Raw genomic sequence first — 27,499 nt, forward strand, 5'->3', positions numbered from 1 at the left:
GCGTTTTAGCGGGCTAATCGAGGATTAACTTTTACAAGAACCAAAATAATGAGTCTTACCTCAGCCTGAGGAGTAGGGGGCAAAACCGAAGTCTCATTTTCAGTAACATTACCAGTTGGCCCATTGTTTGGTGAACTGGGGCCAGACCCTGGAGAACTGCTACTGACTGAGGATTCTGAAAAACATTGTCAAGTACGAATACACTCATGAAAAACATACAAAGATGAACTGCAGTTATACTCTAAGTAATATACAGAAACGAACATTGTTTTTCTTCCCCTACGTGAATGACTAAATAAAAAAACTGTGAAAAATTTTGGAACATTTCTGAATTTCCATACCACATTTTTTCCTTTGTTTTCACCGCTAAAAATACAACGTAGTATTCATTAATTTTACAGAAGTAGAGATATCCAGTTAGAGAGGATTGTAGAAGCTTTTGATTGGGGGGGGGGAAGAATGTAATCTTCTCTTACTTGCTCTTGTGCTACTGAAAAAATAAAGTAATAGAGATAATGGACTTGCATAATTCATAAAAACATGCCATCAACAAATGAGGCCTGGAGCCATTCCTGTTGTGTGTGGAAAAATTGCTTATATGCTATGTTATAAATGGCTCTTTATTTAATTTACTAAGGCTGTACCTTATTACAGCACATCTTAGTCAAAGTTGTATGAAGAAAATACAATAGAAGATAAAATCTCAATATTGTATTGATGGCCTTGTACAACATTGGCTAACCTTAACTCTACCCAACTTATTTTCCAGAAGATGAGAAGTTGCCTAAATTTAATATGTTCAATTTTAAACACCAATATAACAAGAAACTCATTTTAGCAAGAGTTGGATAACAACAATATAGATCATCTCTGTCATCTTCAGATATAAAATTCACACACATTTCAAGTTACAAAGGAAGTAATGCACTTACTAAAATATCTAATTAATGAAATAGAAACTTTCAGTTCCTAGAAATATAGCTAAGAGAGGCCATCTTATCAAGCCTTGGCAAATTATCTGTTGAGCTCTAATCAATCCCCTATCACCTTCCATAGTTCATGCATTTGAACATTTTTCTAGGTGCCTCATCCTTATACCTTGTCTACTCAGCTCTGCACAAATGATCTTGGCCTCACACTTCTCAGAGACTGACAACTTCTGACATGATTTCTATCAGTGACTTTTCTTTCTACCTCATGATTTTGTTATCCACACTCTCCTTGCCCGTGTCAAAGTGAAAGCATTTCTCTTCTGCTTCCCGCTCCAATGCGGGCACAATCACCCTCACCCATGACCCAGTCCCCTTAACACTTGCTTTAGAATTCTGCTCCAGCAATTATTTTGAATCTTCAGGTCCTCCTTTTCCACTGGAATTGTCCCTCTAGATGAAAGCATGCTAATAACTTGTGAGAAGTAGTGTGCTTGTTCTTCGAGACCCGGCAACCTAGCTTGCTCACTGTGGACTGCAATCGTTCTCTTGAACACCCCGAAATTTGAAGGCTTTTGACAAAACAGTTCTCATTCTCCTCATCCTTTCTACAAGAAGATTCGCCACTTCCATGTTTGTTTTTCCATCTCTCTGGCTTTTCCTCCTTCGACCAATTCCTAAATGTAGATATTCACCGAAGTTTGTAGCCTTATCCTGTTTCTCTTTCCCTTGTCAAAATCACTCAAAATTATGACATCATACTATCATTTTTAGGCAGAACACTCCCATAAAACTTTTATTTCTTGTCTTTCCTTCTCATAATTTCTAGCCTGAATCCCTTTGGAATACTGGACCTTTTTCATCTCTTTTTATATGTGTATCAAACTCAGTGTATTTCAATATTAAATGTGCTCTGCTTACCTCTGTTTATCACTACCCTTACAGTCATTCTCATTCCCTTCCCTGCTCCAAATCTAATCAATTACTAGATTATTTTGTTTTGTTCTTTACATCATTTCTCATCTACTTCTGACTACAATGATTTCAGCTTAATCCCTCAGCCCTCATTATTCTCTCATGGACTATAGCAAAAGTCTCCTGTATTTCTGAGTTGCTACAGCAGTCAGTCTCTCCAAACTTTCCTTAAACTGTTGCCAGATGGATCATAGCAAGACAACTTTCACTACGTTCCTCTGCTCCAAAATGGAGCCTAACATTATTTTCTACTATTGTCCTTTCTGAACTCTGCACTCAGTCAAATTTAAATCGCCTACTCTCCATATGTGCTGCTTTCCCATTTCATGCTTTTTTATCCTCCTTTTCCTCCACCTACTTCATTGAAGGTCCAATCCCACCTCTATACTCAAAGCCTGGCTCATATACCATCTGTCACCCGTGAATGGACACTCCCAATTTTCAGGCTATAGTTGCTTGCCCTCCCTTGGAACACCTATTACTTTCAACTTTCTACTATAAATATTTCTCTACTCAGAAGTGCAGTACCAATGGAAAGAATGTGAGACTGGTGACAGAATTCTGACCCTGCCACCTACCGACTGTGGGATTTCATCAAGTCAATGATATTATAAAATTCTTAAATACATATTGCTCACTACCTTTCGGTCTATATATCTTGCTTACATTTGATTTGTCTACTTTTATATTTGCCTCTTTCTTGTTTACTTTTCTTTTAACAAAGAAGATGTACATTAAAAAAAATACTTCAAGAGTTTCCTTCCCCTGGACTCCTAACTCTTGTCTTTCCTGTATGACTACACACTGACTTCTCATTAAAGTCCCATTTCTGTATCCTTTCTTTAAAAAAACAAAACTAAAAATGAAAACTACTTTTAAACATTCTGTCTTGTCAATTTAAAATTACGTTATTTATATTATTTTATGTGATACTTACACAGAAGTATTTCCTTATGTAGAAATCACTATGATAGGCACTAGAATTCAAGACAACAAATCCTACAACAGGATTCTACAGCATCACGCTGGATAGGGTCTGGGAGGGGAGGTAGCAACTGATTTTCTGGGAACACTGACAAAAAGCTCTGAGAAGAAATAATATCACAACTGGGGCTTGAATAAGAGCAGCTCATGAAATGGGGTCAGTGGAGAAGGGAAGAGTGGAGGAGAAGACGTTGCAGGCACAGGGATGTTAGATTTTTAAATTAACATGGCTTTGGGGGTGGGGAGGGGCGGAAAACTCTTGGCTTTGAAAAAGAGGAAGATGATAAGTGGTTCCCATGTCAATTACTGGGAAGAGAGAGGTGGCATGGGTTTGGAAAAAGCAAACACTTGAACCTATGAAACAGGGAACAGAGAGGTAGAGGTGAAAAAAGAAAAGCAGTGGTAATTTAACTGCTATGATGCTATGGTGGTCTCTGACTCGATAGCAAAAATAATTAGTATTAAGATCCAAACAGAGCTCATCCTAATTACATGAAAGCTGGCAAAGAAAGGGGAAGGAGTACAGGTAAAGAAAGCTGTGTGTCCAGTAGTTCAGATCCTCCAAAGACATTTAGAATAACTGCAACATACCAGTTAAAAACATCTACCAAAGCATCCATGAGTCCCAGCTTATTGATCAGCAATGTGTGTCTAATAAATGTACAGGTCTCTTCAAATACATGTTTTTTTCTTCAGTTGAAAAGGGGAGTTATTAAATCACAAAATTAGAAAGAGAAAATTATGATATTTCACAAGTAAAGAAATCTTAGTAGAACTCTAGCAAATCATAACCCTTACAAATGAGAATTAATTGTTACTCAGATAAGCATTGAGCTAAATTCCACTGAAATTTGGTAAGGACGAGCAAGTGACCATGGGAAAAAAGTTATGATCAAGAAAAAGATTAATAGGAAAATAGAAAAGAAATTGGGATTAATAAATATGACCTTAAACAATAAGATTCTAAAAAAAACAAAAAAAGTAATGTATGTTTTTCTATTTTCAAGTTTTTCTGTTATAAGAGAACCTACTCTCTCCCATTAGAAAAATCACCTATATTTCGTTTACATTAGACAATTGATATGTTCATTATTGCTTACATTCATTAAAACAGATTCACTCCCCAACTCCCCAAACCCACCAAGGACCTCTATTATGAAAACTTACTTAAGATTTTTATTCACTAAAATACATATACGTTTCTTGGCAAAAAAAGTCTATAACTCTAAATTTAGAATTCAATTGGTCAAAATTAGTGATTATATTTGATATTGGAAAATAAACTCTAGTAAAGTAATTGTTTATTTAATATTTCTTCTCCCTCAAGAAAAAATTTTCCCACCAATACTTTCCCTCAGATAAACATATTAATCTGTCAGGACTGAATAGAAGACTAAACATTTTTTTGCCCTAGTAGCCTGTCAAAGCACTGTGTCATTAGTATTCTGTACTCTTCCACCTCTGCCTCTACCTCTGCAATCTTCTCCATACTGTCTCCCTAAACTAGACACTATCATGACGAAAGAAGATATAGAAAACAAATAATTGGTTAAAACTTGTGAAGAATAAGATCTGATCTTGGAGAAATAATACCAACTGACTATATTGGTATAAGCACAATTTTCCTTGGGGATGGAGACAAATGGTTGTAGAATACCATTTCTTTATTGATGCAACCAAAGGAAATGACCAGATACAATGCATAGCTCTAAGTAGGTACTCGATAAACAGTAGTCAGTATTGGCTAGCCTTTCTGGTTCTGGTATCCCTATGTCTTCTCCAATTTCAGACCAGGTACAAATGGGACTAGAGGGCTTTGTAAGACATCAGGTTGAATTTCCTAACCTGTTCACCCCACTACTAACCAGGCAGCTAAAAAAATAAGAACTCTTCCATTTGAGACTAGTGAAAATGACAGTTTCTTTCCCTTCATAAAAGGCAATATATCCCCCTCCTGCCATAAGTCCCAGTTCACTAGTAAACACATAAAGTCATTTATGAGTTCTGTAAATTTGTTGAAAAGTCAAGGTTTTGCTGTTCCACGTAGTTTAATTTTCCCAGGTGTATTTTGTACATTCATGTCTGAGTATGGGGGAAGTGTTCTTCTTGGACCTCCCTCTGCGCATTTCTGATCAAATTTAATTAAAAGTTATATTCTCCTGGTTGGCATTCCCAAAATAGACTGCTTGTTTCTGAAAAGATTAAGGTGAGCTTTGGCATTCCCTAGTTATGCCTATTGACACACAGTTCTGTTTTTCATTCATTTCCTGTTTAACACAGTTGGTGAATGCATGGCAAGGTTTACTGAACTACTTGTGAGTTTTCAATATAATTTCCTTTCGAGAAATGTTTCTCCTCAAAATAACTTTTAATATACAACAGGTATATTTTTCTAAACTTTTTTTTTTTTCATTCCTACTAGCAGCATGTTTTACTGTATATCTGCCCAGTCCTCAATTACCTGTCACCTCAAACATTCGCTTCTTGAATGAAGTGACAACATTTCCATCCTTCCGCCTGAGTAAGGGGCTGCTTCTCCTCTCTGCCACTTTCTGTTTTAACCTGGACCGCACCTTCAAGTTGGGCTCAGAGGCTGGGGATTGAGACAAAGAAAATAGATAAAAATTAAAAAATGGAGAGCCAATCGCTCCTGTGTATAAAAAACGGCTCACCCGTTTCATAGTCCCTTCTCATCTCAAAGTAAAACCCCAAGCATGTAAATAAGGCATTGACTGTAAATTAATTAAACAAATGTCATAATTATTTTTATGAAATATGTGAAATGTTCTTCTACTTCTCTAAATGTAAAGTGAAAAAGGAGAAAAAATATGTTTCGACTTATTTTAGGTAGCAGAATTGGGATTGTTAACGGGAAGTTAAATGACTGAGTATGTCTGGGTCAGAGTAAGATTTATTACACTTCATTGTCAGTCCTTTCAATTCTCTCAAGGGTGAAACTCAATAACCACAAAAACAGTACCTTAATGTGATTTTAGAGACTCTAGGCTGACTTCTGGTAATAAGAAGACACCTCTGCAGCATATAATTTATGTCTGATTCTGACTCCTGAAATATTTCATTGTCAGTAGTTTCGAACCTGAAATCCTGGGAAAATATACTCGGTATAACAACACAAAACCAAGTAGAATCACTATGAATAAACCTTTGTATACAGTGAGTACACAATCAATTAGAAAGGAAGGGTGGCCAAGTCTTATTACTAAAGTTCTGAGTTAGGTTATATGTTGCAAAATACGAATGCACATTATTCATACATACGTTACTATTTCTTTGGTTGAACTATCCTAAATAGCGATGCTCTATAATTAGTCATTATTTATTAGGTTTTTAAGTGATTATACTTTAGAAGAATGGAAACATTGGATTGACTCTGTAGTAGAAATTGGTGATTATGATGGTGCTGGTGGAGATGATAATGATGATGATGATGATTAGGGAAACAATGTTTCTGATGACAACTAACGTTCACATAGTGATTATTATGTTCCACTACTGTCCTAAAAGCTTTGTCAATATTAACTTCTTCAACCATAAAAATCCATATGGGATAGATTCTATTTACACCTTGAATATATCAATGAAGAAACCAAAACCCAGACAGGGAAAGTAACTTGCCAAGGTCACAAAAGTAAAAAGGGATGAAGCCAGGATCTGTACCCAGGTAACCTAGCTCAACTCTAATCTTCTAAATACTGAAAATGCTGCTCTTCCACCTTTCTTTATGTATGAACAGTATAACAATTATACAACTGCTTTTCCAAAGCATTACTAATCATCTACATCAGATACAATGTTATAATGTAGCTATAATTCTGGATCAGATAAAATGATTTCTTTGAAGGAATTTTATAATTCTGCCAAACTACAGAGAGTATCAAACGTAGAACATACAATCTTTTATTACTCATTTATTTATTTTTTGTTTTTGACTTCAAAATCCTATACTTTACTTTCTTCTTTGTTCTTCTCTTTTTCCCTTTTCTTTAGCTCTACCTTGGACTAAGAATCTTAGATTTTCTTGGAACTGGATAGGTAAAATAAAAAAGTTAATTTTTTTGTGTTTTACACCTGATTTTATGCCTGAAAATACTGGAAAAGTAAAAATAAAGAGGCGGTGCTGAAAATATTGTAAAAGTAGAAAATGGGCAGGAGAGGTGGGCAGAGATCAGGACTGAGTACAAGAAGCTCAGTGACTAGAGACCTGAAATGTCTTACTTCCTGGGCCTCCCACCTTAAGGCAAAGAAGGGAAATAGTCTGGGGGAAGGATTAAGGTTCTTGCCAGACCTTCCAGGAGTCCAGAGCTTCCTTCAACTCACTTTATCTTAGTCGAGAAGGCTGAGTCTGAATTACTAGCATCCAACTTACCCATGAATAAGGGGAAAAAATGGAACTGTATTAATTTACTTAGATTCCACCCCACCCCCACCCCCGGTATATATTTATTTTTAAATGCCTTTAAAATACCAATTTTGTCTCTGAAAAGCTGTAGGTTAATAAATATATTCCATCTAAAACCCAGAAAGGAAAAAATGAGGAATCCCTATGTGCTAACCAGATTAGTATCTGCTGCCACCTTGCTTATAACCCTAGGACAAAAATCACAGAGTCTCAGACTTTAATCTAGACATGACTTTATGATGAAGCCTAACAGATTCAACACTACGGACTGGCTCTCCAGAGGAAGTGCACTGACTGATTCATCATTTCAAAGGTGGGGGAGAAAAGGCACTGTGTTTTCAGTGGGAATATGTGGAGTTGGGACCACACTTCCCAGCTACGCGATTTTCAGCGAGACTTTAGTACTATCTGAGCCTGACTCCTCGTTTGTGAAACATGAAACTCTGATACCTTCCTTACTTCACAGAACTGTGGCCACTGGATTAGATACCTGAGAATAACTGCGGAGATCTGGGTGAACGCAAAACGGAAGAAAAGGTTTACGGAATTTTTATTCTTGCTGCTACTGCTGGTGGCGGGGGTGTTACACTAGGGATGACAGAGCCAGGGCTGGGCCCCGGAGCCCCTGATTCCCAGTCCAGTCCTCCTGCTCCTAACACATTGCACCAGCTGGCCCGAGTTTCTGCAATCAAGATGAAAATGCGCCAACAGCTTGGAAAATCAGCATATGCCACTTAAACATTCTACATGAAACCTAGAATTCCATAAGCTTTTACAGGTGGGCAGATAGCTTTTGTTCCTACATGTCTATGAGAATGGGCTGGATATACAGCTCTTAAATATCTTTCAGTGACAACATTAAAAAAAAGTGAACATTAGAATAGGAATGAGAACTGGGTCCTGGTTTTGCATCTTTCAGCTACTATCAGTCCGCTCATTCATGCAAATAAGCAATGAAGATACCTTTGTAGTGCATGGAGTGAAATAGATGTGCTTTATATGCCCGCTTCACTTCACGCATTAGGTCTTTGGCTTTGGATGAATTACTTTATATCTCTAAATCTCAGTTTCTCGTGTTACAATGGAGATAGGTTTTTTTTTTTTTTCCCTCCATATGCTCCAACAGATTCCATTTCCTTCTTTCTCTGAGTTCATGGGACCGAATCCTGGGACTGCATCACTCAGTTCTTTGCTGGTTGGATTTCATCTGGACTCCACCTATTGGTAGGACTGGCTAGTGATCAAAGAATTAAGGAGTGAGAGACCAGGTATCCTATGCTCTCTCTGCTACAGTGCTGCATCACCAGGTGTAGCTTTGTCCCGTCCTGATTTCATCTCCCTCTTGAGGGCTCTGCTCCACACCTTCAGCTTTCCCAGCACTCCAGCAACATTATTTCCTCTCCTTGCTTCTTTAGCCCTGGCTTCTCACTGTTGCTATTTTCTGGGTGCCTCAACATCCCTAAGCAGTTGTAAGCAGTCCCTTCGTAAAAGTCTATGACCCATATTGTGTAGGTTCTGTTTCCTGCCAAGACTCTGATTAACACAGTCCTTCATGTTTTACAAAGTTATTGTAGACTCAAACAAAATAATGTCTAGTAGAAGATAAACCAGTGGTTCTCAACCAGCAAAGATTGTGACACCAAGGGACATGTGGCTATGTCTGGAGATATTCTGATTGTCAGTATGGGGAGTTGCTGCTGGAATGTAGTGGGTAGAGGCCAGCGATGCTGCTAAACATCCTACAATGCACAGGATAGGCCCCCACAGCAAAGAATTATCTGGACCCAAACATCAGTATCATCAAGTGTGAAAAACCTTGGGTAAGCAATCAGTAAATGCAAGTTGTTAATAACTGTACTACACTGGGATGATCAAAGGAGATAATAGTATCTGTTGGAGATTCTCAAAGAGGATGTAAAAGAGTATGGGAAGAAAAGAAATATTATCAGAAATCAGGGAGTGCTATAGGTGGCTTAAAATATTAAATATTTCAATACACTTTATACTTAGAAATTTATTTTAAAACATTCAAAGCAAAGCTAGTCAACTTCTACTCGTTATGAAGATATGCAGAAAGATTCTTAATTTGGGGTAGGATAATATTTGAGGCACGGTGATATCTTTATCAACTGAGGACACAGCTTTGTAAAAACTAGGAATCACATATTCTATAAAGTGCAACATAAATTTATTTTCTCAAAATACACAATATACAACTTTTCTAAGTAAAGGTCCAAATCCATTGGTTTTAGCAAAAGCTTTTGCCTGCATTTCAATTCTGATTTTGAGTCACCAGATATATTAGTATCTAAGTGGTGAAGGCAAAGGTTGGAATGATAGATAACCATCATTTAGTTCTTGCAATGCTTTATAAACTCACTCCTAACATTTCAGAAGCCCACACACCAAAGCTCAGCATGATATATACCCAAGCAGTAGAATTAATGACCTATTGAGCTGACTCAGTTTGCAGTTAAGAGTTAATTCCATGTTTAATGCTCTGGTATCCCCAAAGGCTGAAGATTTCCATTCCAGTGACTTACTAATGGGAGGAAAATCCTCAAGAGCCCAGAAAGAGATCACTAGCTGGGGAGACATTCTGCTTGTATTTGAATGTATTTCATGCCTAGCTGCATTAATTGCATTTCTATTTTTACCCCACACCCATCACTCTCTACATCTCAATTAATCACAAAAACAGAAGGCAAGCTTTTAGTGCATGTGTGCCCATCTGCATGCATTTGTTTGCTGAGATGAAAACACTGCATAAAAAATTGATTATAAATATTTAAATGAAAACAATGGTAAAGAGGAGAGAACTAAAACCTTTTTCTCTTTTCACTTAAAAAAAAAGTGAATGAAGGAAACAGAAAACATGTGAAGAATGCCTTATGAGTTAAATATATTTGAATCTTTCCTCTCATACTGATCTCCATGGTGCAGAATGAACTTAGGTATCAGTGGGTATGAAAATAAACAATGGGAAAGAAATAGAGTTAGGTAGTTAGGTAGAAGAAGCACAAGTTAAAAAGCACAAGTTAAAAAATTAGGATTCTAAGGCACAGTAAGTGACAAGGCCCAGACTGGTCATTTCTCTAAGAGATTGGTGTGTTGAGCATGTATTTGAGTGTGGAGGTGTCACTTTTGCACATGTACACACATACGAACGTGGAAACTATCTTTTGCGGGAGCAAATGGGACTCTGACACAAACAAACTAGACTCAGATTTCAACGCTAACTTTTTCATGTACTAACACCCAGCAAACCTGGGTGAGTTTTTTGATCTCCATGAATCATTTTGTCATCTACGGTAGATGATATATATGGATACATCACGATGGAAGATTAAAGGGGTAGAATGAAATTCCTAGCTCAACTGGCCATCACAAAAAAGTTGTTCAATAGAGAGATGTTGAATAAACGAATGTTTAATTGTGTCCACATATAAGACTACGAAACTTATATTAAAATAAAACAAAACGAATAAAATTAAAATGTAAGCAGAGGGATAGAAGCCTAAAAGTGGTTTACTCCTTTTGCTTAGGGCAATAGTATCTATAACAACAACAAAAATAATGATGGTCCTTTTCTGATATTTCACTTAGTGTATTTAAAATACTTTATGGTTAATAACTGACTTTCCGTACTTTCTGCACTTTTTTTACTTGCCTGTTTATAATTTCTACTCTATTTACTCTATGTCTTAAATACATCCTGTTTTACTAAGAATGATTACCTACTTTGTGCATTTTGTTTCTGCTCATTTTTAATCTTAACTTATGAATATTCTTTACATCAGTAATTTAGACAAAAATTCAGTAACTACGTATCATGGTATAAAGAAGTTATTCATTCTCATTGGATATGATCATAAGGAGAAAAGAAAGATGTTTCCATTGAGTAATGATTAATGATATTATTAATTAAGATCATTAATGATCTATCAAGATTAAGTACTAGATTAAGAAATGTATCTTAATATTAATGAATATTTAAGATACTCAACAATTCCACCTCCATGTTTAGCACTACAATCATAGGTGAAGGTCAAGCTTCCATAGCCAGTGTCAGATCCCTTCTCTGGCATTGTCTATTCTTCTCTGCTGGACTAGATATCTATCAGTTTATCAACCTAGCCTCCCTCTCTCCTGGATTTCTCCTGCTATTTCCCACCCACAGGGCTACCTTGGAGCTGCCATATTCTGACACTCTGTCACTTAGAACCAAGCAGGTATAATCTATGACCCATTCACTCTATTTTGAATGTCCTTTCTGAATATTAGGTTTCCTGGAGTAGTTCCTGCCCAAGTCACTTTTACACTAACACTGTAGTATTCCTTGTCATGTGTGAACTGTTCAATCAAATGATCATTACAATTATGAAAAGACACTTTGGGAACACAAGTAAATTCTCTTATCTAGTTGATCTAAAGATATAGTGAGGGAGACCTTCAAGATGGTGGAGGAGTAAGACATGGAGATCACCTTCCTCCCCACAAATACATCAGAAATACATCTACAAGTGGAACAACTCACACAGAACACCTACTGAATGCTGGCAGAAGACCTCAGACCTCCCAAAAGGCAAGAAACTCCCCATGTACCTGGGTAGGGCAAAAGAAAAAAGAAAAAACAGAGACAAAAGAATAGGGACGGGACCTGCACCTCTGGGAGGGAGCTGTGAAGGAGGAAAGGTTTCCACACACTAGGAAGCCCCTTCGCGGGCGGAGACGGGGGATGGCGGGGGTGGGGGGAAGCTTCGGAGCCACGGAGTAGAGCGCAGCAACAGGGGTGCGGAGGGCAAAGCGGAGAGATTCCCGCACAGAGGATCGGTCCCGACCAGCACTCACCAGCCCGAGAGGCTTGTCTGCTCACCTGCCGGGGTGGGCGGGGGCTGGGAGCTGAGGCTCAGGCTTCAGTCCGATCGCAGGGAGAGGACTGGGGTTGGCGGCGTGAACACAGCCTGAAGGGGCTAGTGCGCCACAGCTAGCTGGGAGGGAGTCCGGGAAAAAATCTGCAGCTGCTGAAGAGGCAAGAGGCCACTGTTTCAGGGTGCGTGAGGAAAGGGGATTCAGAGCGCCGCCTAAATGAGCTCCAGAGACAGGCAGAAGCCGCGGCTATCAGCGTGGACCCCAGAGATGGGCTTGAGACGCTAAGGCTGCTGCTGCCACCACCAAGAAGCCTGTGTGCAAGCACAGGTCACTCTCCACACCTACCCTCCCGGGAGCCTGTGCAGCCCGCCACTGCCACAGTCCCGTGATCCAGGGACAACTTCCCAGGGAGAACGCACGGCGCGCCTCAGGCTGGTGCAACATCACACCGGCCTCTGCCAGAGCCCCCGAATCAGCTGCTACTTTAACCCCGTCCTGTCTGGGCAGGAAACAGATGCCCTCAGGCGACCTACACGCAGAGGCGGGGCCAAACACAAAGCTGAACCCCAGGAGCTGTGCGAACAAAGAAGAGAAAGGGAAATCTCTCCCAGTAGCCTCAGGAGCAGCGGATTAAATCTCCACGATCAACTTGATGTACCCTGCATCTGTGGAATACCTGAATAGACAACGAATCATCCCAAATTGAGAAGGTGGACGTTGGCAGCAAAGAAATATATATATTTTCCCTTTTTCTCTTTTTGTGAGTGTGTATGTGTATGCTTCTGCATGTGATTTTGTCTGTATAGCTTTTCTTTTACCATTTGTCCTAGGATTCTGTCTGTCCTTTTTTTTTTTTTTTTTAGTATAGTTTTTAGCACTTGTTATCACTGGTGGATTTGCTTTTTGGTTTGGTTGATCTGTTCTTTTTTTTATTACTTTTTAATTATTTTTATTTTTAATAATTATTTTTTATTTTAATAACTTTATTTTATTTTATTTTTTTAAATTTGTTTGTTTGTTTGTTTCTTTTTTTCTCCCTTTTCTTGTGAGCCGTGTGGCTGACAGGGTCTTGGTGCTCTGGCCGGCTGTCAGGCCTGTGCCTCTGATGTGGGAGAGCCGAGTCCAGTACACTGGCCCACCAGAGACCTCTCAGCTCCATGTAACATCAAACAGCGAAAGCTCTCCCAGAGATCTCCATCTCAATGCTAAGACCCAGCTCCACTCAACGACCAGCAAGCTCCAGTGCTGGACAACCTATGCCAAACAACTAGCAAGACAGGAACACAACCCCACCTTTTAGCAGAGAGGACTAAAATCATAATAAGGTCACACAACCCCAAAACACACCACCGGATGGGAACCTGCCCGCCAGAAAGACAAGATCCAGCCTCATTCACCAGAACACAGGCACTAGTCCCCTCCACCAGGAAGCCTACACAACCCACTGAAGCCACTGAGGACAGACACCAAAAACAACAGGGACTACAAACCTGCAGCCCGTGAAACGGAGACCCCAAACAGAGTAAGTTAAGCAAAATGAGAAGACAGAGAAACACACAGCAGATGAAGGAGCAAGGTAAAAACCCACCAGACCAACCAAATGAAGAGGAAATAGGCAGTCTACCTGAAAAAGAATTCAGAGTAATGATAGTAAATATGATCCAAAACCTTGGAAATACAATGGAGAAAATACAAGAAACGTTTAACAAGGACCTAGAAGAACTAAAGAGAAAACAATGATGAACAACACAATAAATGAAATGAAAAATTCTCTAGAAGGAATCAATAGCAGAATAACTGAGGCAGAAGAATGGACAAATGGAAGATAAAATAGTGGAAATAACTACTGCAGCACAGAATAAAGGAAAAAGAATGAAAAGAATTGAGGACAGTCTCAGAGACCCCTGGGACAACATTAAACGCACCAACATTAGAATTATAGGGGTCCCAGAAGAAGAAGAGAAAAAGAAAGGGACTGAGAAGATATTTGAAGAGATTATAGTTGAAAACTTCCCTAATATGGGAAAGGAAATAGTCAGTTAAGTCCAGGAAGTGCAGAGAGTCCCATACAGGATACATCCAAGGAGAAACACCCCAAGACACATATTAATCAAACTAACAAAAATTAAATACAAAGAAAAAATATTAAAAGCAGCAAGGGAAAACAATAAATAGCATACAAGGGAATCCCCATAAGGTTAACATCTGATCTTTCAGCAGAAACTCTGCAAGACAGAAGGGAGGGGCAGGACATATTTAAAGTGATGAAAGGGAAAAACCTACAACCAAGATTACTCTACCCAGCAAGGATCTCATTCAGATTCAACTGAGTTATTAAAACCTTTACAGAAAAGCAAAAGGTAAGAGAATTCAGCACCACCAAACCAGCTTTACAACAAATCCTAAAGGAACTTCTCTAGGCAGGAAACATAAGAGAAGGAAAATACCCACAATAACAAACCCAAAACAATTAAGAAAATGGTAATAGGAACATACATATCGATAATTACCTTAAATGTAAATGGATTAAATGCTCCAACCAAAAGACATAGACTGGCTGAATGGATACAAAAACAAGACCTATATATATGCTGTCTACAAGAGACCCACTTCACACCTAGGGACACATACAGACTGAAAGTGAGGGGATGGAAAAAGATATTACATGCAAATGGAAATTAAAAGGAAGCTGGAGTAGCAATTCTCATATCAGACAAGATAGACTTTAAAATAAAGACTATTAAAAGAGACAAAGAAGGACACTACATAATGATCAAGGGATCAACCCAAGTAGAAGATATAACAATTGTAAATATTTATGAACCCAACATAGGAGCACGTCAATATGTAAGGCAAATGCTAACAGACTTAAAATGGGGAATCGACAGTAACACAATCATAGTAGGGGACTTACCCCACTTTCACCAATGGACAGATCATCCAAAATGAAAATAAATAAGGAAACACAAGCTTTAAATGATACATTAAACAAGATGGCCTTAATTGATATTTATAGGACATTCCATCCAAAAACAACAGAATACACTTTCTTCTCAAGTGCTTATGGAACATTCTCCAGGATAGATCATATCTTGGGTCACAAATCAAGGCTAGGTAAATTTAAGAAAATTGAAATTGTGTCAAGTATCTTTTCTGACCAAAATGCTATGAGGCTAGATATCAATTACAGGGAAAAAATCTGTAAAAAATACAAACACATGGAGGCTAAACAATACACTACTAAATAACCAAGAGATCACTTCAGAAATCAAAAATTACCTAGAAACAAATGACAATGAAAACACAACAACCCAAAACCTATGGGATGCAGCAAAAGCTGTTCTAAGAGGGAAGTTTAGAGTAATACAATCCTACCTCAGGAAACAAAAAACATCTCAAATAAACAACCTAAACTTACATCTAAAGCAATTAGAGAAAGAACAAAAAAAAAAAAAACCAAGTTAGCAGAAGGAAAGAAATCATAAATATCAGATCAGAAATAAATGAAAAAGAAATGAAGGAAACAAGAGCAAAGATCAATAAAACTAAAAGCTTGTTCTTTAAGATAAACAAATTGATAAACCATTAGCGAGACTCATCAAGAAAAAAAGGGAGAAGACTCAAATCAATAGAATTAGAAATGAAAAAGGAGAAGTAACAACTGACACTGCAGAAATACATAGGTCCATGAGAGATTACTACAAGCGACTTCTTGCCAATAAAATGGACAACCTGGAAGAAATGGACAAATTCTTAGAAAAGCACAACCTTCCAAGACTCAACCAGGAAGAAATAGAAAATATAAACAGACCAGGCACAAGCACTGAAATTGAGAATGTGATTAAACATCTTCCAACAAACAAAAGCCCAGGACCAGATGGCTTCACAGGCAAATTCTATCAAACACTTAGAGAAGAGCTAACACCTACCCTTCTCAAACTCTTACAAAATATAGCAGAGGGAAGAACACTCCCAAACTCATTCTACGAGGCCACCATCACCATGATAGCAAAGCCAGACAAATATGTCACAAAGAAAGAAAACTACAGGCCAATATCACTGATGAACATAGATGCAAAAATCCTCAACAAAATATTAGCAACCAGAATCCAACAGCACATTAAAAGGATCATACACCATGATCAAGTGGGATTTATCCCAGGAATGCAAGGTTTCTTCAATATATGCAAATGAATCAATGTGATACACCATATTAACAAATTGAAGGATAAAAACCATACGATCATCTCAATAGATGCAGAAAAAGCTTTTGACAAAATTCAACACCCATATATGATAAAAACTCTCCAGAAAGTAGGCATAGAGGGAACTTACCTGAACATAATAAAGGCCATATAGGACAAACCCACAGCCAACATTGTTCTCAATGGTGAAAAACTGAAACCATTTCCACTAAGATCAGGAACAAGACAAGGTTGCCCACTCTCACCACTGTTATTCAACATAGTTGTGGACATTTTAGCCACAGCAATCAGAGAAGAAAAAGAAATAAAAGGAATTCAAATTGGAAAAGAAGAAGTAAAGCTGTCACTGTTTGCAGATGACATGATACTATACATAGAGAATCCTAAAGACGCTACCAGAAAACTACTAGAGCTAATCAATGAATTTGGTAAAGTAGCAGGATACAAAATTAATGCACAGAAATCTTGCATTCCTATACACTAATGATGAAAAATCTGAAAGAGAAATTAAGGAAACACTCCCATTTACCATTGCAAGAAAAAGAATAAAATACCTAGGAATAAACCTACCTAAGGAGACAAAAGATCTGTATGCAGAAAGCTATAAGACACTGATGAAAGAAATTAAAGATGATACAAACAGATGGAGAGATATACCACGTTCTTGGACTGGAAGAATCAACATTGTGAAAATGGCTATACTACCCAAAGCAATCTACAGATTCAATGCAATCCCTATCAAACTACCAATGGCATTTTTCAAAGAACTAGAACAAAAAATTTCACCATTTGTATGGAAACACAAAAGACTCCGAATAGCCAACGCAATCTTGAGAAAGAAAAACAGAGCTGGAGGAATCAGGCTCCCTGACTTCAGACTATACTACAAAGCTACAGTAATAAAGACAGTATGGTACTGGCACAAAAACAGAAATATAGATCAATGGAACAGGATAGAAAGCCTGGAGATAAACCCACACACATATAGTCACCTTATCTTTGATAAAGGAGGCAAGAATATACAGTGGAGAAAAAACAGCCTCTTCAATAAGTGGTGCTGGGAAAACTGGACAACTACATGTAAAAGAATGAAATTAGAACACTCCTTAACACCATACACAAAAATAAACTAAAAATGGATTAAAGACCTAAATGTAAGGCCAGACACTGTAAAACTCTTAGAGGAAAACATAGGCAGAACACTCTGACATAAATCACAGCTAGATCCTTTTTAACCCACCTCCTAGAGAAATGGAAATAAAAACAAAAATAAACAAATGGGACCTAATGAAACTTAAAAGCTTTTGCACAATAAAGGAAACCATAAACAAGACAAAAAGAAAGACAACCCTTAGAATGGGAGAAAAGATTTGGAAATGAAGCAACTGACAAACGATTAATCTCCAAAATTTACAAGCAGCTCATGCAGCTCAATATCAAAAAAAACAACCCAATCCAAAAATGGGCAGAAGACCTAAACAGATATTTCTCCAAAGAAGATATACAGATTGCCAACAAACACATGAAAGGAAGCTCAACATCACTAATCATTAGAGAAATGCAAATCAAACTACAATGAGGTATCACCTCACACCAATCAGAACGGCCATCATCAAAAAATCTACAAACAATAAATGCTGGAGAGGGTGTGGAGAAAAGGGAACCCTCTTGCACTGTTGGTGGGAATGTAAATTGATACAGCCACTAAGGAGAACAGTATGGAGGTTCCTTAAGAAACTAAAAATAGAACTGCCATATGACCCAGCAATCCCACTATTGGGCATATACCCTGAGAAAACCATAATTCAAAAAGAGTCATATACTACAAGGTTCATTGTAGCTCTATTTACAATAGCCAGGACATGGAAGCAAACTAAGTGTCCATCAACAGATGAATCGATAAAAAAGATGTGGCACATATATACAATGGAATATTACTCAGCCATAAAAAGAAACGAAATTGAGTTATTCGTAGTGAGGTGGATGGACCTAGAGTCTGTCATACAGAGTGAAGTGAGTCAGAAAGAGACAAATAAATACCATATGCTAACACATATATATGGAATCTAAAAAAAACGTTCTGAAGAACCTAGGGGCAGGACAGGAATAAAGACACAGATGTAGAGAATGGACTTGAGGACATGGGGAGGGGGAAGGGTAAGCTGGGACGAAGTGAGAGAGTGCATGGACTTATATATACTACCAAATGTAAAAGAGAAAGCTAGTGGGAAGCAGTCACATGGCACAGGGAGATCAGCTCGGTGCTTTGTGACCACCTAGAGGGGTGGGATAGGGAGGGTGGGAGGGAGACGCAAGAGGGAGGAGAAATGGGGATATATGTATATGTATAGCTGATTCACTTTGTTATAAAGCAGAAAGTAACACACCATTGTAAAGCAGTTATACTCCAATAAAGATGTTAAAAAAAATAAAAATAAAGATATAGCTTACTCTAATTTAAAAATCTCATAACTAGACAAAGGCCATGTATTTTCAAATTAGCATTCAGAAAAATATAGTAAATCTAATACAACTTATGCTTTTTTGGGGGCTTGGATAATATGAATCTTCAATGTTATGAGTCAGATTTTATACATTTTGATATTGAGAAGCAAAATGTCTAGTCTAACTCTTTCTAATCACAATCATTTAATGATATGTAATTCATATAAAACAGTTTTTTCAGAAACCACTTATTGGGAAATTTTAGCTTCTAATAGCTAGCCACGTTTATGGTAATATATAAATGCAATTTCCTGGACAAATTATAATACTCTTCTTTTAGTTTCAGAAATATTAATGTAGACAACCATCCATCTTCTTATTTAGAACACGCTAATTATGTCTATTTGTTCAAAGAGAATTATTCTTCTTCAAAACGCACATTGGTAAATGTTACTCAATTTATAGTGTGATCTTCTGAAAAGTGTTTTGTAATTACATTTATTGCTTTCTTCTGATTATGTGAATCATGCATGTTTGAAATTTTTGGAAACAGGACAAACTGAGTATATACCCTACTCATGTATCCTTTGTGTTGTATTTATAAAAGTATTTGAAAATGAGAATCATATTACATTTATAATAATATCCTGTTTGTTCACTTAATAAGGTACTATGTAATTATCCCAGTAATTATCTATTCCTTGAAATGATTACATTTATTCTGTTTTTCATTTAAAAATCTATCATGAATCTTTTCCCAAGCAATTACATAGTCTTTTAAAAATACATTATGTGGATATACCATATATTATTCAGCCATATTTACATGTGAATATGCAATATTTTATGTAAGCATTTGATAACATTTGGGCATTTAGGTGATCTACAATGCTTTGCTTTCGAAGCACAGTAGCACACATCGTTGTGAATCTACATGTCCATTTGTATTTCCTTCCATCAATGTAAACAGAAATTAAATTCATATGAAAACAACAATGACAACAACTTTCTTGTGAAAAAAAAAAAATCAGTGGGTATAAAGGGCAGAGAGTATGACGGAGTCCCGGGAAGTAGCTCAGAGCAGTATGGGAAAACAAAATGGAGCTCTTGCTTAACAGGAGCTCCGTCTAGAGTGGAAGGGTTGCTAGCTCTGGGTTGGCATTCTCCATTAGCATCTGTGGATGTTTCATCTCGTGAGCCAGAGCAGGCACCTCTAAAGCTCAAAAGCCCACGACAGGGCACTGAGTTTCCTCAGCCCAACAGCAGGACTCTATGCTGAATCTCGTTTCCTTTTCCTCACAGTATTTCTCCACAGTGCCTGGTACTCAACTGGCTTAGTCAGCACTCAGAAAAAGTCTACTGACTGAATGAATACACAAATTGCTACTCAAGGCTGGGTTTTTGGTTTTGTTTTTAATACTAGGACAGAAGAAGAAATAACTATTTAAAAAAATTTTATGACATTTAAAGTACAAATTGCTATTTTTAACAGATAAGATACTTTAATCAAACAATGTGATTCTGGACAGAAACAAATAATAATAAGTGATAATAAGCAAATAATAATAATGAGATATATTTCATCACTTTTTATAGTTAAAATGAAACTTTCTATTCAGTTGGTTCCATTGTTTAATTAAGTTTAAGAGCTATTAAATAATACTGAGAACCAAAGTTCCAAGTTCCATGAGTAGTGGGAACATGTCTAGTTATGTCCTCTGTTGTGGACACATGTCCACTGTTTATTCGGCATATATACAGTACCTACCACATAGATTAAACCCATTAGTTATTTATTGAATGAATGAATCAATGAATGGGGAAAGGGGTGTGTTAAGTGCTGAGGCAACTGTCTCAGAGATAGACCAGAGAGCCGTTTTCTCCTAGGCATTCCTGGTCTAGCAAGACCAAATGACACACTGTCATCAATGCCATGTGATAGGTGTAAGCAGAGCTTTGGGGCTGGGAGGCAGAGATTCATTTGCCTTGAGGGGAAATCCTGGGGACAGAGAGATCCTGACAGGCAGAGGTGGGAGGGAAGTGCAGTTCTAGGCAGAGGAAACAACCCTGTCCAGAGGAAGATGCTGGCAAATTTAAGGGATGGGTATTAAATATGCTAGCAGGGTGGGGAAAGGATACTAAGTGGAAGACAAAGCTTCAAAAATAAATGTCAGGGCTTGCCTGGTGGCGCAGTGGTTGAGAATCCGCCTGCCAATGCAGGGGACACAGAGTCAAGCCCTGGTCCGGGAATATCCCATGTGCCGCAGAGCAACTAAGCCCGTGTGCCACAACTACTGAGCCTGTGCTCTAGGGCCCATGACCCACAACTACTGAAGCCCACATGCCATAACTACTGAAGCCCTCGTGCCTAGAGCCCGTGCTCCACAACAAGAGAAGCCACCGCAGTGAGAAGCCCACACACTGCAACGAAGAGTAGCCCCCGCTCACCGCAACTAGAGAAAGCCCGCACACATCAACGAAGACCCAATGCAGCCAAAAATAAAAATAAATTAAAAATAAATTAAAAAAAATTAAATGCCAAGCAAAATTTAGCTAAATTATGCAATACTAACAGAGGTTACTCAATCTGTAACTTCAAACTCCCTCTCTCTGCTGGCTTTCTTCTCAGCATGTAGACATGCTCAGATTTTTCCCATTCAAATAAAAATAAGCCCTCCTGAGATACAGATATTATTAGCTACTGTCTGCATTTATACTTTAATTCACAGCCAAGTTTTTTTTTTTTTTTTTAAGTAGCTTTACACTTGCCACCACTGCTTCCTAACCTCAAACCACTGCAATATGGCTCTAACCCTCACTGCTTCACTGAAATTACCACACATAGCACTCGGAATAGTAAATGCAACAATTACTCCTGTGTCTACTCTCAGGACTGAACAACTACATAGACTCATGGTGGGTCTCAATAAACAGCTGTTGAATGAAAAAAATGAATGCTCGCATATAGCCAAGCATGAAAGGAAACTTACAGTAAAAGACCAGGTTTCAAACGTTGCTGAGAAGAGAACTAGCTGAACTTCAACTTCTTTAATTTCTAAGAATTTCTTGATGCTGAACTTTATGGCAAGAGGTCTTATAGATCAGGTGTGGAATGCAGAAGGAATTTCATTTTTCTGGCAAGCATCAAAAATACCAGGTTTTGGAGTCAAGGAAATCCACATCCTATACAGTCTAGAATACCTTCAAAGTTAATTCCTTTATACACTTTAATTTTTTCAAATATAAAATATTTTACTTACCTAAGCAAAAATAAATTTTGAAAATCTGTATTTTGAAAATATAGCAAAATTTTGAATTATGACTTCAATAAAACAAACTTGATTAGGAGCACCTTTCAATCTTCTTCAATACAGTTTCTAAAATAATGTTTTTTAACCTAGAGCCTAAGGGTTTATAATAAAGTCTTATTTCTGAACAAGTATTTCACAGCTTAAATAATGTAATACTCTGGGGGGAGTCTGTATTTATAGATATATTCATATTTTTTTTTCTAAAAGTCCTCTGGAGTTCTAAAATTTCATACTGAAAAATAGAATTGAAAATTAATTACATTATTAATCTTCTTTAAGTAATGAACTAATCTGGTCTATGTACACATACACAAAAATTACACTGCGCGCTCTATAGTTTTATTCACCTCCTCTACTAGATGTATCTTTTATATACTCTTTTGAATAGAAATGTCACAAAAAGTAGTTTTATTTGTGGATGTAAAACTTGTAACATACTTTCTACCCACACACTTCATAAGAGCTACATGTATAAACATAGGTGTGAACTGCTTTCATGGCAGGGCAAGGACCATCTTAGCAGGTAAGATCTGCACTGGGGCAGCCCTGCTATTTTATAGGGGCACATGCTGGAACAGCACACAATTTTTCCCAGAAAACAACCTTATAGTCGGGATGGTATGGTCCAGAAAACTAACACCTATCTGCTAGTAACTCCCTGAGTATACCATAAACCTAAGGTTTATTGTACGCATTTGTGCTCTCAGCATGAACTTACCTGGTTATGTTCATAAGAGTCTGGAGTTGTTTTCCAGTCTTGACTGTGCCACGCTAACTGTGTGATTTGGGTAAAGCATTATTTAATGTCGCTGTGCCTCAGTATTTACGCCTGCAAATATGGACAATACCATCCATCCTCCTGACCTTAAAGAGTTCAGGAGTATTGATTAAAATGATAAATAGTAAATAGAGCAAATCACCGTCTAATTTTAAATGCCATATAACTTACTTTCTTCAATTGTATGACTTTTAATTTTTTTGTCTCTGATGTTTATCAGAAAATTTTCAGTTCATTCCCATAAAACTATAACATTATTCTCTAACCTGTTATTTTGTTTACTTTTTCTTCTGACTTGCCTAGTGATAGCCATCCAAAAGCAGTCAATCTCTTCACTACAAAATATTACTGCAAGTTAAATTCTTAAAAATTATTTCATGAAGAATCTGCCCATATTTTTAAATACCTAAAGAGATGTATATTAGCTCCTATCTTATTCTATATATTTATTTATTCCTATAAGAGAAGTTTATTCAGTGCCTAATATGAGCTCTCTGAAGATGCTGGGGATACAATACAAAACAAGCTATAGATATTAACCTTAAGAAACTTCTCAGCTAAGTAGAGAATTTTAATTTTAATATAGACATATATGCACAGAGAATTGTCCAGGTATATTTGGGCATACATACTGGCATAAAGAATGTAGTGAGTATTTAGGGTAGCCTGGTGGGTGATGGGAAGGCACCAACTAAAGCTTAACAAAGGGAAGCATGTATCAGCTGAGCACTGATAGATGAGTATGAATTACTCAAGCATACATTTTAGCAAGGACCTTGTGGAAAACCAGGTGTAAATGGCTTGTGTGAGTGTGAAACAGAAAGACTTATTCATGGAACTGCAAACTGTTAGGTACTGTTAGGACAAAGGAGAATGAGGTGGTGGAGGGGGGAAGGTGAGGGAGGGAGTGTGAGAGAAGAGAGTTTGTGCTTGCCATGGAAGGACTTTAGCCTTGTACATAATAGAAGAGGTATTAATTGACATGTAAGTAGGAGGATAGGAAGACTAGATTTAAAATTTAAAAAGACATAGGGTTGACTGGACAAGGCTATGCTGAAATCAGAGAATGGTCAATACTTGGAATGGGGATATGACTAAACGGGTACTGAACTACAACAGAAGACATGATGAGAAAGAGGAAGTCTAAGAGCAAGCAATGACGGAAGCTTGTATCTGATGAGATGAAGGGGAGCCAGTAGCTCAGTGTGACTGTGACTCAGATTTCTGGATTAGGTCACATGTAGAAGTGGTTCCATTAGTCTCTTTAGGGAATCACATGGTTCAGTTTAGATTTTACTGGCTTTCTGGTCAGTCTAGTCATGTACATATATTTTAAGGCTTAATTACTGCTGCTTAGAACTGTTATCAGCTTCAATATAATTTCAAGTCTTTAGGTGCAACCACTAGTCTTTTGGGCCCTTCAGAACCCCCTGAGATACATCTAGTTGCCATGGCGCAACATCACTGACTTCTGGTCAACAGGAGTTTGTCCTCCACCCAGCTCAAATGCCAACTTGCTTCCGGCTCTTCTTTTCCTGTTTCAAAACTTTCCAAGTCATTTGGGCAGGTCTTGTTATTATTTATTTTCTTTTGCAAGTTTGACTTTGTAAACGTCATGGTTCTGGAATGTTCTTGGTAATTCACTTCTGCCTCGATGGAATTCACAGCTTTATTATCTTTATCATAAATTTTCTTTTTAATACATATTTATAAGGAAACACTATTATCTATTTGAGAATGATGTAAAAGGTAATATTTTGCCTTTGGATTTATTAAGGTCACCCAGAGACCATCTCTAGACAGACCTTCAGTTAAATACCTTCTATTTAGCCAATTTTCTCTGGGTGATTGTCTGGTTAAATAAACCTCAAACAAACTTCAAATAAAAAGGTAAAGAGGGAATTCCCTGGCGGTCCAGTGGTTAGGACTCCACACATTCACTGCCAAGGGTGTGGGTTCAATCTCTGGTTGGGGAGCTAAGATCCCACAAGCCGTGCAACACGGCCCCCCCACCCCGCAAAAAAAGGTAAAGAGGTAGTAAATCAAAGTATGCTTTAGCAAACATCATCCTAGAAAACTTTTAAGTAGTTGTGGTAGGCAGAATAATACTTCCAGGACAAAGATGTCTATGTCCCACTCCCCAGAACTTGTGACTGTCACTTTACATGGTAAATAAGATATTAAGGTTGCAAATGGATTTAAGATTGCTAATCGGCTGATTTAAAGATGAGGCGATTAGCCTGGATTATCCAGGTGGGCTCAATATAATCACAAGGGTCCTTTGAACATATGGAAGAAAGAGGCAGAATAGTGAGTATCGGGAGTGATGCAAGGCAACAAAGACTCACCTAGTCATTTCTGGCTTTGAAGATAGAAGTGGGGCACAAGCCAGAGAGTGTGGGTGGCCCTCAGAAGCTGACAAAAGCAAGTGGATAGACTTGCTCCTAGGGCTTCCAGAAAGGAACACAGCCCTGCTAACACCTCAATTTTAGCCAGGTGAGACTCATTTTAGATTTCTGATCTCCAGTATAGTAAGATAATAAATATGGGTTGTTTTAAGTAACTAAGTTTGTGCTAATTTATTACAGGAGTCATAAGAAGTCAATACAGCAGTCTAATAAATTCCAAAGTTGGCATTGCTTTGGAAGTCTGAATATCCTGAAATACTGGTTCTGACTAGATCAGATTTCACTGTGCTATATTTTTTTGTTTTTAGGTAAGGAAGTAGGATATTAAAGAAAACTATTAATGATATATGCCCATTGCTTAGCAAAAATACCAAGACAGTAATTTCCTTAAAATTAATATTTAACACTTGATCAGATATAATTTTTTATAAAAAGTAAAGCTTTTATTAATCTATTTACTTATTTGTAAAAATATCCTAAAAAGAAAAAAATACAAAAATGTAGCTTTTCTCTTTTAAATTTTTCTGTTAACGTTCCATAAGTGTGTAAGTTAAAGATCATTTATTTTAACCCCCAAATGCTGAGTACTTTGTACATTCTAAATAGCGTCAAAAGCAAGCAATTTCCAAAACTCACTGAAGTGGGAACATTTTACTTTTTTTTTTTTAAAAACAGATTCCATTTGAGATATTAAGTTATTAAGCCAAATAACAACTGTATGATAAGGCCCATTTCTAAGAACGATTTCCCCTTTTGGTGCAATGTAACTACAAGGAGTGAAATAAAACAGTTTAGACCTCTAATCAGTCACTTTCAAACTGTAGTTAATTAAAATATTTTTACCTTTACGTATGATCTTTATGGTATGAGATATAATTCTACTCTCCTACAACTTAATCAGCTAAATATAAAATGTAACCTTCCATCTGGTAAATCAATTTAACAGACATAATTGTGCCCTACCATAACTCAGTAAAACACTGAGGAAAACCACTGAAATGCTATTTCCTTTTCTTTAGAAGAGAATTATGTACAATTTCAGCATGCTTTGCATTTCTAAAAGTTAAAGTCAACAGGGAGGTATCACTCTCCTTTACATGAGTTCCCCATGAGAAAATCAACAGCAAAGTATAAAGCTTGTGCTGTTATTCATGAAACACTCCTTAATACTAACTTGGCTTTAACCAGAACATATTATTTGGCAGCTAAAACCTTTAATTAGAGTTTGGTTTGAGCAGATTTTCACTGAATTTATGTTACATAAGGGCTCGAAGAACAGCATTGTTTTTCTAACCAGTTGATTCGAATTCAGGTGGTTTAAATGTTGTACTTAAGCTATGGGTAGAAAAAAAGAGAATGTTGCTCTGATTCTCATTTTATTGGCTTTAATTATGACTCAACATTTCTGAACAAGTATTGACAGCAGCTAGACGAGAAAGAGAATGAGATGCTCCTTTTAACGAAAATTTCCTGAGCACTTGCTCTGTGCAAGGTTGTATACTAGGTATTAAGGGGGGTGGGAAATTTATCCGAAAAGATGATTCTTTTTGGATAAATGAGAAAGAGCTGGTAGGGGAAAAGGTCTTAACCTGGTGATGGATTGGACAAGAGGAGAGAGAAGATGATGGAGCCAAAGTGGAATCCAATGGTCAAACCTGAATGATTCAGGGAGGGGTATTAGCAAAACTAAGGAAATCAGGAAAAGGAGCAAGCCTTGAGGTAGAAGATGGGAGGGTCAACGTTTAAACCTGGTAGGTGAAACCAATTGCAGGACATCTTGGAAATGTCAGCCTGGAATCTACGAAAGGGTTGAGAATTAGAGATGTGGATTTAGATCACAAAAGAAAGAACTTAAAGGAAAAATGTAAAGATGGTCTTGATCAGTCTGTTCACTGTAGGAATGAGAAAGCTGGGTTAAGCCCTACCATCAGAATTACCTACTGATTAGAATGAACAGAAACTAGAATTAAAGGCATTAAGAGGGTGATGATAATTATAACATGGGAAAATTAAAACATGCATCTTTCATGACTACATCCTTTACAATTGCAGCCTATGAAACATAGGATTCTAGAGTCCAGTTGTCTCTTCTCCCATGTTTCATGGACTGCAGATGTAAAGGATATAGTCATGAAAATAGAGACGGAACTCAGATGAATGGAAGTACAGCAC

The 27,499-nt window shown here is 37.4% G+C and overlaps 2 protein-coding genes across 11 annotated transcripts in view; one reads left to right on the forward strand and one right to left on the reverse strand.

The window, feature by feature from the left end:
* The window catches only part of HDAC9 (histone deacetylase 9), a 999,956-nt gene that overhangs the window by 415,407 nt on the left and 557,050 nt on the right, over positions 1–27,499 (reverse strand). For 6 of the 10 annotated variants that reach the window (XM_082398347.1, XM_082398346.1, XM_082398351.1 and 3 more), the window contains 2 exons: positions 5,350–5,481; positions 60–175 (listed from right to left, as the gene is read on the reverse strand). In XM_082398347.1, coding sequence (XP_082254473.1) covers positions 60–175; positions 5,350–5,481 — 248 coding nt within the window. The remainder of the gene's footprint in view (positions 1–59; positions 176–5,349; positions 5,482–27,499) is intronic. The other 4 variants (XM_082398355.1, XM_082398353.1, XM_082398354.1 and 1 more) reach the window with 1 other exon arrangement.
* Positions 1–27,499, forward strand: part of PRPS1L1 (phosphoribosyl pyrophosphate synthetase 1 like 1) — a 753,632-nt gene that overhangs the window by 107,788 nt on the left and 618,345 nt on the right.

Source organism: Balaenoptera borealis, assembly GCF_965194805.1.
Source record: "Balaenoptera borealis genome assembly, chromosome: 7".
In the NCBI taxonomy this organism is placed as follows: domain Eukaryota; kingdom Metazoa; phylum Chordata; class Mammalia; order Artiodactyla; family Balaenopteridae; genus Balaenoptera; species Balaenoptera borealis.